This window comes from Tachypleus tridentatus, chromosome 13 (assembly GCF_004210375.1).
Source record: "Tachypleus tridentatus isolate NWPU-2018 chromosome 13, ASM421037v1, whole genome shotgun sequence".
NCBI lineage: Eukaryota > Metazoa > Arthropoda > Merostomata > Xiphosura > Limulidae > Tachypleus > Tachypleus tridentatus.
The window spans coordinates 60,356,304-60,375,478 of NC_134837.1; the positions used below are offsets into that span (position 1 = coordinate 60,356,304).

Consider the following 19,175-nt stretch of genomic DNA (forward strand, 5'->3'; position numbering starts at 1 on the left):
ACTCATATTGTAAACATAGTCAGTTTATTCGAACGTAATATCAAACAGTATTATGATAAAAACTCATATATATAAAAAAAATATAATGCTGTCACCATATCTCCTTAAATGGCTTCAGCTGGATAAGGGATGTGAAGTTAGTTGTGGGAAGGGCTAACAGGGTCCTTTGATGGTGCCTCCATTTGTAAAGAGGAACATTGTTTATTGAGGAAAGAATGTAGTTCGGACTATTCTGCCTTCTTGTGCTATCATAAAGAATTCTCCCCAGCAAACAGAACCTAATACTCGATGAGTGTTAACAAACATTATATATGATATAACCATTTCAATATTTTATTATTTATATTGTACTATGGGTTAGTAAATGTATTAACTATTTATTTATTTCAGTATATTTATTTGTTATTTTACTTAAGTTTTAGGTTTGGTGTAAAATAATTGTAAAAATTATAAGTCTATTATACAGAAATTTCGTTTATCGAATATGCGTGTGTCGGAATATCACTGTATTATTATATGTTTTGTTTTTAGGCAGTTTCTATGGAGCTTTCACCTACCGGGAGAAGCTCAGAAAATTGATAGAATGATGGAAAAGTTTGCTCAGCATTATTTCCAATCAAATGAAGGAGTTTTCCATAACCCAGGTCAGTAGAAATAACTAATAACACATTAAACTTTAAAATAACTTATCTTACAACTATATCAGTAAATAATAAATATTACCCAAACCAGTCCTTTTGCCTAATAGCATTTTCTATGTTATTTGTCTTGAATGGTGCAGCAAATCTACAGCTTAGATTTTATTTATATAAAAGCCTAAGTTTTCATTTGTTAATATTTAGTGTGGTCATATTCTGTGATTGCTTTTCTTGAATACTATTGTCTGTCTTAGACACGTGTTACGTGCTGTCGTTTGCTGTTATTATGTTAAATACGTCACTTCACAATCCAAGTGTCAAGGAAAAGCCATCAGTGGAACACTTTATCAAGATGAACAGGGGAATTAATGATGGTGGTGATATGCCTGAAGAGTTATTGGTGGTAAGTATCAGTACTTATCACGGTGACGTAACGATCTACAACCCATACTAATGAGTTGTGTCAGAAATCAATATTGCTAGGTAACAGTAAGTGTGAAAAAGACATGGATGTATTTAAACTATAGTGACGAGTTGTATGAAAGGTTAACGTTGTTATGTAGCCAACACTTTCATATTGACGTGCATATATATTAGTGATGACATTTAGTTGTATGGAATGCTAATGTTACTAGTGAAAAATATATATATTGGTTATGGTATTTAATTTTATGGAATGTTAACGTTGGTATGTTACCTATTCTTTCATAGTGACGTGCATATATATTAGTACGGTGTTTAGTTGCATGGAAGATTATTGTTGCTATGTAACCTACACTCTCATAGTGACGTGGATGTATACTAATTACGTTTAGATGTATGGAAGGTTAATGTTGCTATGTAACCAACACTCTCATAGTGACGTGGATGTATACTAATTACGTTTAGATGTATGGAAGGTTAATGTTGCTATGTAACCAACACTTCTATAGTGACGTGTATCTATATTAATCATGGTCTTTAGTTGTATGGAAGGTAAATGTTGCAATGTAACTTAAACTCACATTATGACGAGCATGTACACTTCTTATGTTTAGATGTTTGGAAGGTTAATGTTGCTATGTATCCAACAGTTTTATAGTGACGTCCATGTATGTTAGTTATGTAGTTTAGTTTATTGAAGGTTAATGTTTCTATGTAACCTACCTCCTCATAGTGACATGGATGTATACAAATTATGTTTAGATGTATGGAAGGTTAATGTTGCTACGTAACCAACTCTTTCATAGTGACGTGGATGTATACAAATTATGTTTAGATGTATCTGGAAGGTTAATGTTGCTATGTAACCAACAATTTCATAGTGACGTAGATGTATACAAATTAAGTTTAGATGTGTGGAAGGTTAACTTTCGAATGTAACAAACAATTTCATAATGATGTAGATCTATACTAATTATGTTTAGATGTATGGATGGTTAATGTTGTTATGTAACCAAAAATTTCATAGTGACGTTGATGTGTTGTAATTATGTTTAGATGTATGGAAGGTTAATATTGCTACGTAACCAACACTTTCATAGTAACGAGATGTATATTCGTTAAGGTATTTAGTTGTATCGAAGGTTAATGTTACTATATAACCGACACTTTCAGAGTGACGTAGATGTATACAAATTATATTTAGATGTATGGATGATTAATGTTGCTATGTAACAAACAATTTCATAATGAAGTAGATCTATACTAATTATGTTTAGACGTGTGTGAAATGTTAATGTTGTTGTGTAACCAAAAATAACATACTAACGTTGATGTATTGTAATTATGTTGAGATGTATGTAAGGTTAATATTCCTATGTAACCAACACATTCATGGTAACAAGTATGTATATTCGTTAAGGTATTTAGTTGTATCGAAAGTTAATGTTACTATATGACCAACAGTGACGTGCATCTGTATTAGTTATGGTGTTTAGATGTATGGAAGGATAATGTTGCAATGTAACTTAAACTTTCATAATGACGAGCATGTACACTTATTATGTTTAGATGTTTGGAAGGTTAAAGTTGGGATGTAACCGACAATTTCATAGTGACGTAGATGTATAATAACTATGTTTAGATGTATCGAAGGTTAATGTTGCTACGTAACCTTCACTTTCATAGTGACGTGGATGTATACTAATTATGTTTAGATATATGAAAGTTAATGTTGCTATGTAACCAACAATTTCATAGTGACGTAGATATATATTAGTTATGCTTAGATGTACGGAAGTTTAATGTTTCTATGTAACTTACACTCTCAAAGTGACGTGGATGTATACTAATTACGTTTAAATGTTTCGAAGCTTTATCTTGATATATAACCAACACTTTCATAGTGACATGCATGTATATTTGTTATGTTGTTAGGAAGGTTAATGTTGCTATGTAGCCTACCTTGTCATACCGAGAAGTTTCTGTACTTTTAGTTTATCTCATCTCTAATATTAACATCCACCCACCTGTTTGCTCATGGTGACCCGTAAGTAGAAATAGAGGATCCTGTTAGCTGAAGTATGTTTTGGGCGCTGTAACACTTCACATTGGCCATGAATTTTTGTAAGCGGGTAGCTTTTAGATAGCCTCCCCAAGGTTAATCATCTGGTTCTTCTGGGCTAAGATCAACTGGGCAGCAGTGTTGGGCATTCTCAAAGGATGTTGTGGACACTGTGCTTGATGCTGGTATTTGGGTATAGTTCGTATAAAGCCCTGATATTGCTGCAATGTTTTTTTTTTTTTTGGCATTGTATTGCATCACCTCAGGACTCCATGGTGGTTGGGGTCCGTAGGCACTGCACCATTTTCCTTTCATTATGGAGCCTCACCGTGTTAACTGCAATGGTTCCTATCCCTCTTACCTTTGTTCTTTTTGTAAGTGGATTGAGAAGAAAGAGGAACAACAGTTGAAAACTTTCAATAACATTTAATACTTAAAGGCTCAAAAGTTATTGTTCCATGCTGTATCTCAAACATATGCCACTGTACTATGCTCTACTGCTACAGAAGATGTGCAGTCATATATTTCTGTGTAAATTTCATACCAAGTGAAACGTCTTTTGCCCTCCATGGATAAACTAGTTGAGAAGTAAACACCAACTTCTCTTTTTGTACCCACTGCTACTTTCAATAATGACCCAGATGCATCGCTCTTGGTTTGAGCTTCTGGTGACTGTTCTGGTTCATCTTCATTGGCCCCAAGGTGCTGAACAGTTTTCTATTCACGCCTGAAGTTACTGAAATCTACTTCACCTGATGGAGATCTGCCCATCTGACCTGGGGCAGTATTCATGGATTGTCACAGAACTTCTTCTAGTAAAGAAAAATAGCATGATTCTAAACAAACTTTTTTTACCTAAGAAAAACGTATACTTTGATACAGTGGAACTATGAAGATTTGCTTTATAATCTATATGATATTAAGCTATTGGTTGTTTTCTGTTATCCCATGTGTCTCTCCATACAGGAAGCTTTTCCGAAACCTGCTGTGACTGTCACCTTTTAACAATTTACTTTATACTGGAATTACAGGTTGTGTGATGGACAAATTCATGATGGGGTGGCACTGCTGGTCGATCAATACATACCTACCTTGTTTGTACCACTTGATACACCATTGGAGACTACAGCCATCTGTTTCTCCTTGGGTTGTACCATCACTGTTTGTTCTTACCTTTCTCCTGGAGATATTTATGATCAGAGAAACCTTGATGCTTTCATAGAACAATTGCCGTCTTCCTTCTTCATATTGGGAGACTTTAATATACATAATTCCTCTGGACTGGTTCTAATATTGATGGGAGAGGTCGTTATGTGTAACGTCTGCTCTCAGAACATAGCCTGTCTCTCTTCAGTACTGGTTCCTTTACATATTTTCATGCACCTAATCAATATTTCACTGTTACTAATCTATCTATATGTTCCCCTTCACTTTTCTTTTTCGTGGAGGGATGACGATAAACCACGTTTTCATTTTCCTACAATTTTGGGGAAGTTTGGCCGTGGTTGATGCAAACTACAAGAGTGCTATGGTGGAAGGTGGACAGGTTTTCTTAAAACTCATCTTGCTGTTGTTATTAGTCTTCCATCTATTAATGATTGCATGTGAGCACTAACTGATTGCATTGTTCAGGAGATTGTTCATTCTGTATCTATCCTCATCCATGGTGGTTTTTCATCCTGTCAGTGGGCATGGAAGGTTCAAAAGTGCACTTTCACAGATATACTACTATTTTGAACCACAATGCTTTCTAATGCACCAGTGCCCATACTCACACAGACACGAAGAACTAGCATCACTTCTTCTACCAATTCCAAAGTCATATGGGACAAGATTTAGAAGGTTGCTGGGATATATGCCCAGCGCCTAGGCCGTGAAATTGGGTTTTCTCGGGGTACTCCCGTTTTCCCCTCACCTAAATCTTAGGCATTGGATCTGTTGATCTCAGCTAGGGCAATTTGATCCATTGATCCATGCCCAGCCCTGAATTGGTCCATTAGAGTTTGATATTTCATTTGCCGACCTGCTTCTTACTTCTTCAACGGGTGTTGACTTCTCCTTCACTTTGTCAGCTGCCACGCCTGCCAGACTCGCATTGACCAGATCCGTGTTAAACTTACCAGTCGTTTTCACCCAAAATTATCAATAATCATGTTGTCAAAATTCTTAACTTCTACCAAGTGCGGGATTGAAGGTGGATTGTTTAGTCTTCGAGCACCCTTGGGGGTTAATATTTCCTTAGAAATACTGATCTTATTCCTAAACAACTGCCAGAATTGTGTGCGTGGATACATGCTTCCCATCCTCTTTCCATCTTGCTCTACAATATCCAGGAAGTGGCTGAAGTACAGAGCATATCCAATACTATTGGCGAAAGCTTTTCTCATATTTCCAGCACTCCTGTTTCCATCCCTGCTTTCTTGGTCATCATGTCTTGAGCAGAGTGATCACCTCTTTTCTTTTGGACCACTCATCTCTATGACGATAATTGCCCCTTTAAACTGGTGGAGCTCAACGTTGCTCCTCAATGGTTTGGAAGTACATCAGTCAGACCTGGTGATGTTCACTAAAAGATGCTGCACCATCTCTCTTCTGTCTCCTTTGCTCTTCTTCTAGTTGTTTTTTAATTCGATCTGGCAGGAGAACATTTTTTTCTGATGTTTGATGCAAAACTATTTTTTCTAATGAAATATCTTAGGGATTATCTGTGATCATAAGCTTACTTTCATTCTTAATATCAAGCAGCTACTTATCAATTGTACGAAGGCACTGAAAATCCTCACTGTTCTCTCTTCCACTTTTTGGGGAGGGAATCAATGTTCTGTGCTTAAGATCTATCCTGCCCTCACCTGATCCAAACTTGATAGTGGGTCTCTCTTCTATAGTTCTGCCAAGATCTTAAAGTTTATGTGTGGAATTAAACACAAAGCTACACAATGGACTATCTGAGCTATGCCCACCACAGGTATTGAAACCCGGTTTCTAGCAGTGTGAGTCCGCAGACATACTGCTGTGCCCCTTAAAGATGCCGAACCCCATTCAACACCTAAAGCTTTGGCTCTGGCTTTTTGCCATTCTCTATTCCAGAGCTTGTAGACTGAGTTCTGCAAACCTTCTCTTCACCATTGCTGTTTGAAACTCACTTTGCAGCATGCAACTAAACTTTAATCCTTACCATAGCACCCCACCTGGGGTTGCATCTTTTTTCCTCAATAGGCTATGCTCTTTCAGAACAGACAGTCTACCATTCTTCCTTTTGGCCTTTGTACCGAGATGCATTTGGTTGAATAGGGTCTGCCACTGGAAGACGTAGCTGTATTCAGTGATCAGCCCATCTCACAATGAGTTATTACCACCCCCCATATGTGATTTTTCTTTGAGTCAACTGAAGAAGGCAGAAACTTCTGAATAGAACTACCATCTTCTCCTTGCTGAGCATCTTTTGAACCATTCTTCCATTCACATTTATATGACTGATTCAAAAATCAGGTGACTCGGTCGGATCTGCCATGGTTTGTTGTGTGAGTCATAGGTTGCTCATAGGATCCCGTCTACAGTTTTTGTGCTCACTGCCGAGTTGTACGTCATTTCTCCTGCCCTGGGTTATATATAAACTGTACAGTACACTGATTTTACTATTTAATCTGACTCAGTTAGCTCTCTACTGGTCCTGGAATCGCTTAACATTAGTTCTCACCCAGTTCTCGTCTATATTCAATGTCGACTGGCTCGTTTTTCTTCATCTATCATTAATATCTAGTTTTCTGAACACCTGGCTAGGTCTATATTCGTAGTAAGGAGCTCGCTGACACTTCAGCTAAGTCCATCTGCTCTGATACCATCACGGCCATGCCTATCATATACGGCCCTATATCCAAGGCTTGGCTTCATGCTGGTTGGTAGTTGATTTTTATTTGAGCAATGTAATAACAAGATTATCCAGATCAAATCATTTTGTTCTTTAGCTGTCTTGTTTCTGTCAGTATTGGAAGGAGGAAGTTGCTCTGGTTAGGCTATGCTTTGGCCACAGTTTATTAACTCGTTGGTTTATTTTATCTGTGTCAGATTCACCAATGTGAGGCCTATTTGACACTCAAGTCACATTAGCCAATTATACTGTTGTTACGACCGTGACTGGCAACACCATTTTAGGGTTGTGTTTTTCTGCAGGTTTAACCCTAACGTTGTACAATAGAACATTAGCAGTGGTGACACTGTCCAACATAATTGCTTTTTTTCATTTATCCAAGTTCTTGGCCATTTTAATTCAATTATTGTTTAATCTGCTTTTGTAACTTGATTTATTTCAAACTTTTATCCACTTTTATTTATCGTTTTTACCAGCTCTTTGGTGCAGATAGCCTAGTTCCTTTGTGTCAGAAAACGCAACCAACTAATCTGATCACTAAATTAAATTAGTGAAACTTTACAATGAGACTACTATTTAAGCTGTTAATAAAGCTATTATTATAGGTGATATTGATATCAGACATCGATGTTTTAGATTTATTGTTAACTTCAAATATAATAAAGATCTTGAGGGTGGAAATTAGAGGACATTAAAAAAATAAATTTACTAACGGGTTTAGCTTAGGTGATGGACTGATAGGTTCCATATTGTTCCAAAAGGTAATGCTATGTTATAGTATTTAGTTGTGTGGAAATTTAATGTTGGTATGTAGCTTTCAATGTCATCGTAATATGGATATGTGAACGTGACGAGAATTTAGCTGTGTTGAATATTAATGTTAAATGTGTAGCCTAACGAGTTGTATTTGTTTATTTGTTTGTTTGTTTTGGAATTTCGCACAAAGCTACTCGAGGGCTATCTGTGCTAGCCGTCCCTAATTTAGCAGGGTAAGACTAGAGGGAAGGCAGCTAGTCATCACCACTCACCGCCAACTCTTGGGCTACTCTTTTACCAACGAATAGTGGGATTGACCGTCACATTATAACGCCTCCACGGCTGAAAGGGCGAGCATGTTTGGCGCGACCGGGATGCGAACCCGCGTCCCTCAGATTACGAGTCGCACGCCTTAACACGCTTGGCCATGCCGGGCCTAACGAGTTGTAGAAATTTGGTTTTATAGTGGTGTTTCTTTCCTAGTGTTGGGGGATACACGGTATGTATATACATGCCATTCCTGATTGACATATGTATTGAAATAACCTGACTGAGATGTCGCCTCAAATTATGAATGAGTAAATTTATGTGGAGGGTTTCTAACATTTTAAAATAATGTGAATGGATGGTTACACTTGATTTATTTAAATTTTGTTTTGTTACACCCCTCTGATCAGATGTGGAACTGATGTGACCTTGTTTATAAAAGGACAGATGAACTGATAAACCACATTTGATGTTTTCAATGAAGTGGTATCCTTCTATTGAAAGAAGCGTTGAAGATGAAATCCAAGTTGATATAGTATTGTAATTAAATACTCAGTTGTATTATGTATGTTATTTAATTAACTAGTTAATTGTAGTTTGTTGGACACTAATCTGGCCACAATAATCAAGGTAAAAATCATTGCAAACTTTTATTTTTAGCCATGAACTCTATTTACATAACTTTACATAAAATATGATAATAAGAATATCAACTATTGACTAATGGTATGAACAACAAAACTTATTTTAGAGCCTTTACGAGAATATTAAACAGGAACCTTTCAAAATCCCAGAAGATGATGGTAATGATCTTATGTACACATTTTTCAATCCTAAGAAAGAGGGTTGGCTTTGGAAACAAGGTTGGTGAAATATTTGATTAGTTAGCTCATTGTAATATAATAGAAAAAGTAAAATTAATGATATCATCTCAGTTTATGAAAAGTGAGTAAAGTTTTATGAATTTTTATTTTCTATAGTAAACACAGCCTTGTGAACAATGTATGCTAAATTTCTACTTTAATTAACTTTTCCTTGTGTTTACAGTTGTTTCTTGACTCATATAATTGAAAATTAGAGTTTCTAAATAATAAAGCTAAGGTGTTAACACTTCTAAATTATCGTTAATACACAGAAGGAATAGTCAAACTCATTAACTTAGCAAAATGTATTTTTTATTTCAATTCATGCTCAGTAAAATTAATACACACAAAATTGTAGTATCACAAATGAAATTGATTTAATGTATTACAGATCATGTAATATGAATAAAACAAAGCAGTGTACCTGACACACATTTTTAATAGTGTAATCTCACCTTTTACATCATTTGCACCATGTTATCTCATTAGCTTCACTATGTTCTCATGAATTCCCAGGCTTTTAATCCATGGTTTGTAGTTCATTCCATTACAGTTTTCAAAACAATCTGTACCATCGATCATAGGTTCATTATAAAAAGGATATCCAAACTCGATTATTTTCCTAAAATATCTCAGTGATAACTCAGCAGACATACAATGGTAAATATTTGGTTTTGGCACCCAAGATGGGTAAAGCACAGATTTCTTCTTTTGCAGCATTGTGATAAATTACAAACTAAATATCAGTTTAGACAGAAGAGAGAAAACCTCTAAGTAGTTGAAATAATGAAATGTTATACAAGTTAAAAAGGATTCATTAAGCTCTATTTATCAACCAATTAAAATACTGCTACCAAAGAAAACTGTCCTGATCACAATGATTTTCCTTCATCAGTGGCAAGTTTTTCTACTTTTTCTCATGAAACTGGTCAGATTGTTAAGGTTTAACCAGTGGATAAAAACTGAATAAATGGTAGTTATCTCTCTTTACATAGATCAGATTCATATATTAATACCTAGATAATGTTATTGATAATGTATCTATAAAAAAATTATTGTTCCATTATGGATCATATTCATACCTGAGGAGCGAGATAATGTTATTGATAATGTATCTACCAACAGTTAGTGTTTTGTTATGGATCAGATTCATACATAACATGGTTTAACATGTACATGTATATTTAGTGCATATAAAACAACCCTTCGTTTTACATGTACATGTATATTTAGCATACATAAAAGAACCCTTGGTTTAACATGTACATATATATTTAGTATATATAAAAGAACCCTTGGTTTAACATGTACATGTATGTTTATTATATATAAACAACCCCTGGTCTAATGTGTACATGTATATTCAGTACATATAAAACAACCCCTGGTCTAACGTGTACGTGTATATTTAGTATATATAAACAGCTCCTGGTTTAACAGGTACATGTATATTCAGTGTGTATAAACAACCCTTGCTTTAACAGTACATGTATATTTAATATGTATAAAACAACCCTTGGTTTAACATGCACATGTATATTTAGTATGTATAAAACAACCCTTGGTTTAACATATACATGTATATTTAGTATGTATAAAACAACTCTTGGTTTAACATTTACATGTGTGTTTATTATGTATGAAACAACCTTTGGTTGATCATGTTTTCATGTAAACATATTTTGAGTACAGTCTAAACAACCATGTATTAAATCTGTAAATGTAATATGAGTATAAGATAAACATTTATGTGTTCATGTCAGAGTCAATAAATACTGGTAAAATACATTCTGTTGCATATGTTTGAAGTATGTGTATTTTCCAGTCAGGCCACACTGACTGTTGTGGTGATAGAAGCAGTCAGGATGAGGGTGGGTGGTTTGGGGTCATGTTCTGAATGAACATGAACCAAGTGATTTTATAAATGAGTCTCCCTCTTAATACAAGGCACACATCTTGTGTAAGAAACCAGAGCTTTCTTTCCACGTTTGAATAAATCATGCTTTTTGAAAGTTCTTATATGTTATTATGTAAACCCAAGAACTGAACACATGGTGTCTTAAAAGACTGATTTTATTTATCTTTATCACATATATTTTAGTGAATTTAAAACCCCTTTCATACTTTCTCAACAGGAAAACTTGTGGATACAATTATGTGTATCTGAGATTTTTTTCAGGTGGACGATATAAAAGCTGGAAAAGAAGATGGTTTATTTTGAATGACAATTGCCTCTATTACTTCGAATATACAACGGTATGTTTTGTTAATTAGAATTACTTTGTTCCTATCTTGTTCTTTACAATGACCAGTTAGTTTTATGTCTTCTTAATAAAGATTGTTTTTTATAAGGACTAATTTGCTTTATGTCTAGTTCTTTATTAGGACTAGTTAGAGTTATTTAATGTTTTTTAAGGACTAGCTAGTTTTGTATCTTGTTTTTTACTTGTACTTGTATTAATGAACCAGGGAGCTAAATGTCTGGTACTTGTGGTAATGAATCAGGAAGCTAAGGTTTGGTACTTGTATTAATTAATCAAGAAGCTTAAGGTGTGTTATTTGTGTTAATTAATCATGAAGCTTAAGGTGTGGTACTTATTTTAATTAATCATGAAGTTTAAGATGTGGTATTTATGTTAATTAATCATGAAGCTTAAGATGTGGTATTTGTGATAATTAATCACGATGCTTTAGGTGTGGTATTTGTGTTAATTAATCATGAAGCTTAAGATGTGGTATTTGTGATAATTAATCATGATGCTTTAGGTGTGGTATTTGTATTAATTAATTACAAAGCTTAAAGTGTGGTGCTTGTGATAATGAACCTGGTAGCTAAATGTCTGGACTCTTGATATTGAACCATGAAGGTAGAAGTTTGGTGATCATTACAATGATTTGGGGCATTGGAGGTTTGGTAGTTGTAATAATGAATCAGGAAGGTTGAGGTCTGGAATGTTTGATAATTAATTATAAAGCTAAAGGATTGTTACTTGTGGTATTTCATCTGGAAGTTAAATGTTGAGTACTTGATCTAGGAATCTAAATGTTTGGTATTTGTAATAATGAGCCAGGAAGTTCTTGATATAATGAACCAGGAAGCTGGAGATGTGATAGTGACCAGGAAACTAGCAGTCTGGTACTTATGATAATGATCCAGGAATCTAGAAGTTTGTTACATGTAACAAAAAACAAGAAGCTAGATATCTGGTACTTTTCATAAATATCCAGGAAACTAGTAGTTCAATACTTATTATAATGTATTGTGAAGGTAGATATCCAGAACGTTTGAGAAAGATATGGAAAGATTAAGGTTTGGTGCAGTCATAATGGTCCAGAAAGCTAGATGTCTAATACTTGTGAGATTGATCCTGCTCCAGGTGATTTTGGTTCAGTATGCTATTCCTGTATGACTCATTGGGCAGTGAGTTAGATTGAAAATGACTGATGTAGAATATAAAGCAAATGTAGTGTGACATAAAATCTTGATGGTAAAACCACATGTGATACTCACCACCTGCATAATAAAACCAAATGTGGCACTAACAACCTCCATAACATTATGATATGACCATTCATGTGTTACACACTGTAAGTCAACAAGAAAATGACATGAAAGTGACTGATTTACTTGTACTATTGTGTTTATTTCACATTTTCTGTGATATGGTTTTGTACCATTAATGAGATTCTAGCTACTTGCTGTTATTCATTATCTGTGTCTACTATGTGTTTTTGTTACTGTATACATTTTGTGTATAAAAGAGTTGAAATCATACAAACTTCTGAGTAGATAGTGTAAAGATAAAGGTACTTATTTTGTTTGTCTGAACTGTCCTGACATCAGTATGGAAGAACTTTCATAACTCCTCAAATCTTCATTTCAGATGCTAATTAAGGAAGAGTTCTAAGATTCTCTCTTACCATTATGTTCAATTGTTTTTACAGGACAAAGAACCTCGAGGTATAATTCCATTAGAGAATATAGAACTTCATGTAGCCCAGGACAGGACCAAAGCCAATTGCTTTGATCTCTTTTCTACTGGAGATACAGTGATCAAGGCCTGTAAGACAGACTTTGAAGGAAAGGTTGTGGAAGGAAAGCACAAAGTATACAGAATGTCGGCTTCCACATTGGAAGAAATGGAAGATTGGATGAAGTGTATAAGGTAGTTTTACAGATAATACAGAAACATGAAAAGCATATATTCTCTGTTAAAATACTACTTGTATGATTGTGTTTTAATATTTGTAGTTAGGTAAGTTATATCAAAATAAAGTATATAATGTCATTAATCAATAGAAATGCCAAGTGAAAAACTGATAAGTCTAAATAGCTGTAAAATATCAATAAGTAAGACTACAAAATATATTGTAAGAAAATCATCCAACTTTTATTATTGATGAAAAGGTAGCAGATTGTAGTTTAAGAATATAAAGGTAATTTGGGGCATTTTATTGAGATACTGTATCAATGAAGTGACTTGTCATGCATGTCACATCTCATTACATAATCTGATACAGTAAAGTGACTTGTCATTTATCATTTTCTCATAACTTAATCAGCTAATCATATCACATCAAGGTCATCCAATGACAATACTTTGTCTTAATGAGACTGTCAGATTTTCCTGCTCCACGTCAGATCTAAGTTGGATGTTAGTTTCCAGCCAGAATGGTTGAGCCGTATGAGAACCAGGCATACCATGCAGATAAGGGCTTTCAAGGGAAGGTTCCAAGGCTCTTTCAGGCTTCACTGAGTTGTTGAAGGCTAGCAATGACTTGTCCCAGTAGAGAACCACACCCACTTCAGACTTCATCCTGACCAGACCCAGCTCTCATCACCAATCTTTGTTCTGGGAATACAGTTCCCTTAACTAGACTGTTCTATCAGCTGGAGGAAGTTCATCTTGGAGACATGTTGTGGACTTGGATACAGTCTGGCACAAAAATTGCACCTTCAATTTTTAAGGTCCAATAGGAGTTCTTTGGACACAGCAATGCCAATGATGCTTTATATGTATAGCATCCCAGTTTATCTCAAGACTTCCTTCAATATTTCAGAATTTGGTTGCATTATCACACTTCACCATTAGCTCAATCTGTGTGTCCAGGTCCAGTAACACTAACCCAATTCCCTTTTGGTCAGTTATGGGACTTTCTTGTTTTCTTGTTTCTTCTTTTCAGCCTCCACCTGCACAGCATGCCAGGTTCTAAAAAGTTTGGTCAATTCATGAGGTATACATGAAAGAATCTGTTGTTACTTAACGAAGATAATGACACATATGTTTATGTTATATTGTTTACTGTCATTTGTATCAAGTTACTTAATGAAGTTAATGACATTTATGTTATATTGTTTACTCTTATAGCTATCATTACATCACCTGCTGTAATACACACTATATATTCAACTATCATTATATCACCTGTTGAAATACACACTATTTATACAGCTATCATTACATCTTCTGCTGTAATACATACTATTTACTTAAATATCTTTACATCATGTGCTGTTATATACACTATTTAATCAACTATTGTTACATCACCTGCTGTAATAAACACCATTTATTCAGCTGTCATTACATCATCTGCTGTATTATACACTATTTAATCAAGTATTCTTCCATCACATATTGTACTAAAAACTATTTAATCAGCTGTCTTTACATCATCTGCGGTAATACACACTATTTAATCATGTATTCTTATATCATGTACTGTAATACACACTATTTATTCATCTGTCATTACATCATCTACTGTAATACATACTATTTATTGAACTATTGTTATATCACCTGCTGCAATACACAATATTTACTGAACTGTCATTACATCACTGGCTGTAATACAAAATATTTATTCAGCTGTTGTTACATCACATGCTGTGATACACACTATTTATTAAACTATTATTACATCACCTGCTGTAATACACACTATTTATTCAACTATCCTCACACCACCTGCTATAATGCACACTATTAATTCAGCTGTGGTTACATCACATGCTGTAATACACACTATTTATTCAAATGTGGTCACATCACCTGCTGAAATACACACTATTCAGTTGTCATTATATCTTATACTTTAATACACACTATTTATTCAGCTATAATTACATCCTATGCTGTAATACATACTATCTGTTGAACTATTGTTACATCACCTGCTTCAGTACACACTATTTACTCAACTATCTTTACATCATGTGCTGTAATACACTATTTAATCAAGTATTCTGACATTACATATTGTAATATACACTAGTCATTCAGCTGCCATTACATCATCTTTTGTAATACACCCTATTTATTCAGCTGTCATTACATCATCTCTTGTAATACACAATTTATTATACTGTCATTATAACACCTGCTGTAATACACGCTATTTAATCAACTATAGTTACATTAACTGCTGTAATACACAATATTCAACTATCATTACATTCTCTGCTGTAATACACATTGTTTTCAACAATCGTTCCATCACCTGCTGTAATACACACTATTTACTCAAGGATCATTACATCACCTGATATAATACACTATTTACTCAACTATCACCACATGACGTGCTGTAATACACACTATTTATTCAGTTATTGTTACATCACTTGCAATAATACACACTATTTAATGAACTATCATTACTTTGCCTGCTCTAATACACACTATTAAATCAAGTATGTTTACATCATGCACTGTAATACATTCTACTTATTCAGCTACCATTACATCCTTTATTATAATACACACTATTTATTGAATTATCATTACATCGCCTGCTGTAATACACTATTTATTCAGCTGTCGTTAGACACTATGTTGTAATACACACTATTTATTCTGATGTTGTTACGTCACCTGCTGTAATATACACTATTTTTTCAACTATTCTTACCTCATCTGCTGTAATGTACAGTATTTAGTCAACTATTCTTAGATCACCTGCTGTAATACAGTATTTATTCAACTATTGTTACATTACCTGTTGACCTGCTGTAATACACACTATTTTTTGAACTATCCTCACATCACCTGCTATAATACACAGTATTTATTCAGCTATCATTACATCACTTGCTGTAATACACACTTTATTTGGCTATCATTACATCATCTGCTGTAATACACAATTTATTGAACTATCATTACATCACCTGTTGTAATGCACATAACTGTTTATTTAATAACTACACCATTGACTGTAATACACATAACTGTTATTAAATAGCTACACCATTACCTACGTATCTTCCTTGTCACATTGTTAATATTAACCTTTCTTTCTTTATTCTGTTATAGACAAAGTATCAGTCATAACCCATTCTATGACATGGTGACTGCAAGGAAAAAAAAAGTTCAGCATTTCGAGTAAGTCCCGTTTCTTGGATCTCAAAATTTTAATATAAAACAACTACTTATGAATATTTAACATCAACACTACCTATTACTGGTGATGTTTAAAGAAATATCTATCGTGATGAAACAGTTAAAATATTTATAGTTTTATCCTTAGTGTGTCAGCAGAGAGATGGTAGGAGCCATGATGGAAGAGTTAAAATATTTATAGATTTATCCTTAGTGTTTCAATAGAGAGATGGTTTGAGTCATGATGAAGTAGCTAAAATATTTAGTTTTATCCTTAGTGTTTCAGTAAAGATATGGAATGAGTCATGATGGAACAGTTAAAAATATTTATAGTTTTAGCTTTAGTCATGGTTGTTCTCTTCATACAAGTGTTGATCAAATGTGTGCTAAACATAGGATAAAATATTGATTGAATGTGTGTTAAACACAGGAAGAAGCATCTATTATTCATGCATCTGCTTTTTAATTTAAAAAATTGTTTTAGAAATGTCTACATTTTAAGTCTTACAACTGTATTCTTCACAAATAGACAATATTTAATTTTTAGTTTAGTAAAGTGCTTTATGTTTAGACACAGTATAGATAATGAATAATCTATTCTTTAGAATTTTCCATCACTCATATGTAGAGCATGTTAATACTTGTCCTTTTTCTGTTTTGTTACATGTTTGTTACAGTTGGAGCTATGCCACACCCCTATTTCTATGTTATCCTGATCTTTCATTGTCCCTTTCCAGGTGTTTCTCATCTTGTTGTTTTATTCTGTGTTAATGGATATGTTGAAACTAGAGGAAGCTTGACTATATTACATTGTTAAACTTTGGCAACCTTTCACTAGTTTCATGGGTTCTTTAGGTTTTACCAGAAGGACTTGTCCTACTCTTTCTTTTCCTATCTCCTTTCTCCCTGGTACCCTTTTCCTTCCCCATTTCTTGGGTTTTGGCCACCAGACTGCATCCACTCGAGGAGGAGGAAAATTTTCTGTCTTTAAACGTTGTTTTACCTGTTCATCTTTCTCCAGGTTGCTTGTTGTACTCACACCATACTGGAGACTGATGACCTGTATGTCCCACTTCATTCTAATTTTTTAATATGCCCACTTTACCTTTAGATGGACTTTTTCTCCTGGGTTATTGAGGACAAACAAGAATGTCACAGATGATTATTTGTATGTCTTGTTATTTCATCATTCACAATCCTCTGTTTTGTTTATTCTACATGGGGTGGTTTCTCTGTTCTGTACACTGCTCTTCAGACTTGCTTCAGTCCTCTGTGTTTCGTCAGTTGTTCAGAGCATTCATTCATTCATTGCTAAAATGCTTTTTGGTTACATTTTCCTCTTTCTTTGTTTGACTGGCTAATGTTTGTTCATTTCCAACAGTAGTTTCCTTGTTATCCTTATCAGCCGCTCCTGGAGGTTGACATAATGGGTTCTTAATCAAGTTGAAGAAGTCTTTACTGGAAGCTAACTAATATACTGTTGAGTGTTTATATTATTCTATACACATCTCAGATGTGTCTTCCCTTCTTCTCTTAGACTTTGTTCAATGGGTTTTTTAGTTTAGTTACAGCTTGCATAGTTCAAAGTACTTTTGGAGATGTGATATTCTATGGTATACTTATCACCTTGTGTAAGGCTCATATGTGTGCTCTTTCATGGGCTTTTCATGACCAATGGAATTATTTAGGGAGCTTTTATCAACTCCTATTACCCCTCCTTCTACCCTTTTTCTCAATCAACAGTGGTAGTTCGATATGATTCACATGTAGATGAGTGTCCAACTTCCTTGTCCTCATCTGGTTTTCTACATTTTATAGATGTATTGTTTGGGGATGGGGGGTGGGGTGAGTTATTCAATCAGTTGGGGTTTTGGGTCTGCAGCTGAGTTGTCTAATCCTAATAAACGTCTTGAAGCCTCTCATTGTAAGTTGTAGTTTGGTCCATTTTCTCTATCTGGCCAGAAATTGTCTGGTAATGATCCACTCTGACTTTTTCAACACTAGTTGCTTATCTCAGTCACCAGGGTGGCACTCGTTCTCCATCCCTCAGTATTCATATAATGGATCTTTTTTGGGCCCACACACTCAATGTTCTAGATGCTTTCAATTTTATTATGGTTCAGATTTCTGTCCAGACAATAGTTATCTGATGAGTGGTCTCTATTATTTTCCAGTGGCTTTGACTTCAGTGGTGTACTCCTCACATTGTGGCTTTTCCTACATCCCTTAATACAAATTGTGTTGGTGTATCTTAGTATAGCTGGTAGGGGTATTAATACTTTTACTAATAAAGCAGAGAACAACATTTTGACCTTCTTGGGTCATCTTCAGGTTAACAAAGAGAAAACTTGCAACTGACCATTGTTTGTTCCATCTTAGGGATGAGTGTGTAAACCAGTATGGGATTGTAGGGGGCATTGCAGTTAGGTGTTAGATTATTAATTAGTATAGGTATAAAGGTGTTCCTTTATATTGATTTAATTTTGGTTTTAGTTGCTATATAAGTAGGGCTTGTTTGTTTATATTTGTTTCTCTATTTAGTATCAGGGAGTTTACTATGGTTATAGTGTTTATTGGGTTTGCAGTGTTCAAAAACGTGTGAAGGTGGTTTCTTTTTGTTATTTAAATCTAGTTTCCATTTTTCTGCTTGTTTCTCCAATATAGAAGTCGTGGCAGTTATCACATTGTATTTTATAAATAATGTAGGTATTGCGTTTGTTAGTGTAGTTTTTACATAGTATGGACTTTAGTTGTGTACCTGGTTTTTGAATAAATTTGGTGTTTACTGGAATGTTGTTTTTTTAAGTTTTTTCCAAATGTTAGTTATTTTTTTCACTAATGTTGGGAAAATATGGTATGTAGCTGTGTAAGGTTTTGTAGTTTTCAAACACTGCAAATCAATTAAATACAATA

General features: G+C 34.4%; 1 protein-coding gene and 1 long non-coding RNA gene across 2 annotated transcripts in view; one reads left to right on the forward strand and one right to left on the reverse strand.

The window, feature by feature from the left end:
* LOC143236980 (cytohesin-1-like) overlaps positions 1-19,175 on the forward strand; it is a 62,266-nt gene that overhangs the window by 38,995 nt on the left and 4,096 nt on the right. Inside the window, exons 8-13 of the mRNA XM_076475730.1 lie at positions 532-644; positions 893-1,041; positions 8,766-8,877; positions 11,057-11,133; positions 12,823-13,043; positions 16,197-16,265. Of these exons, the coding sequence (XP_076331845.1) occupies positions 532-644; positions 893-1,041; positions 8,766-8,877; positions 11,057-11,133; positions 12,823-13,043; positions 16,197-16,265 (741 nt within the window). The remainder of the gene's footprint in view (positions 1-531; positions 645-892; positions 1,042-8,765; positions 8,878-11,056; positions 11,134-12,822; positions 13,044-16,196; positions 16,266-19,175) is intronic.
* Positions 14,433-18,742, reverse strand: LOC143236984 (uncharacterized). The gene is made up of 2 exons (XR_013019829.1): positions 15,888-18,742; positions 14,433-15,839 (listed from the first exon to the last, which is right to left on the reverse strand). It is a non-coding gene; the product is annotated as an uncharacterized LOC143236984 (long non-coding RNA).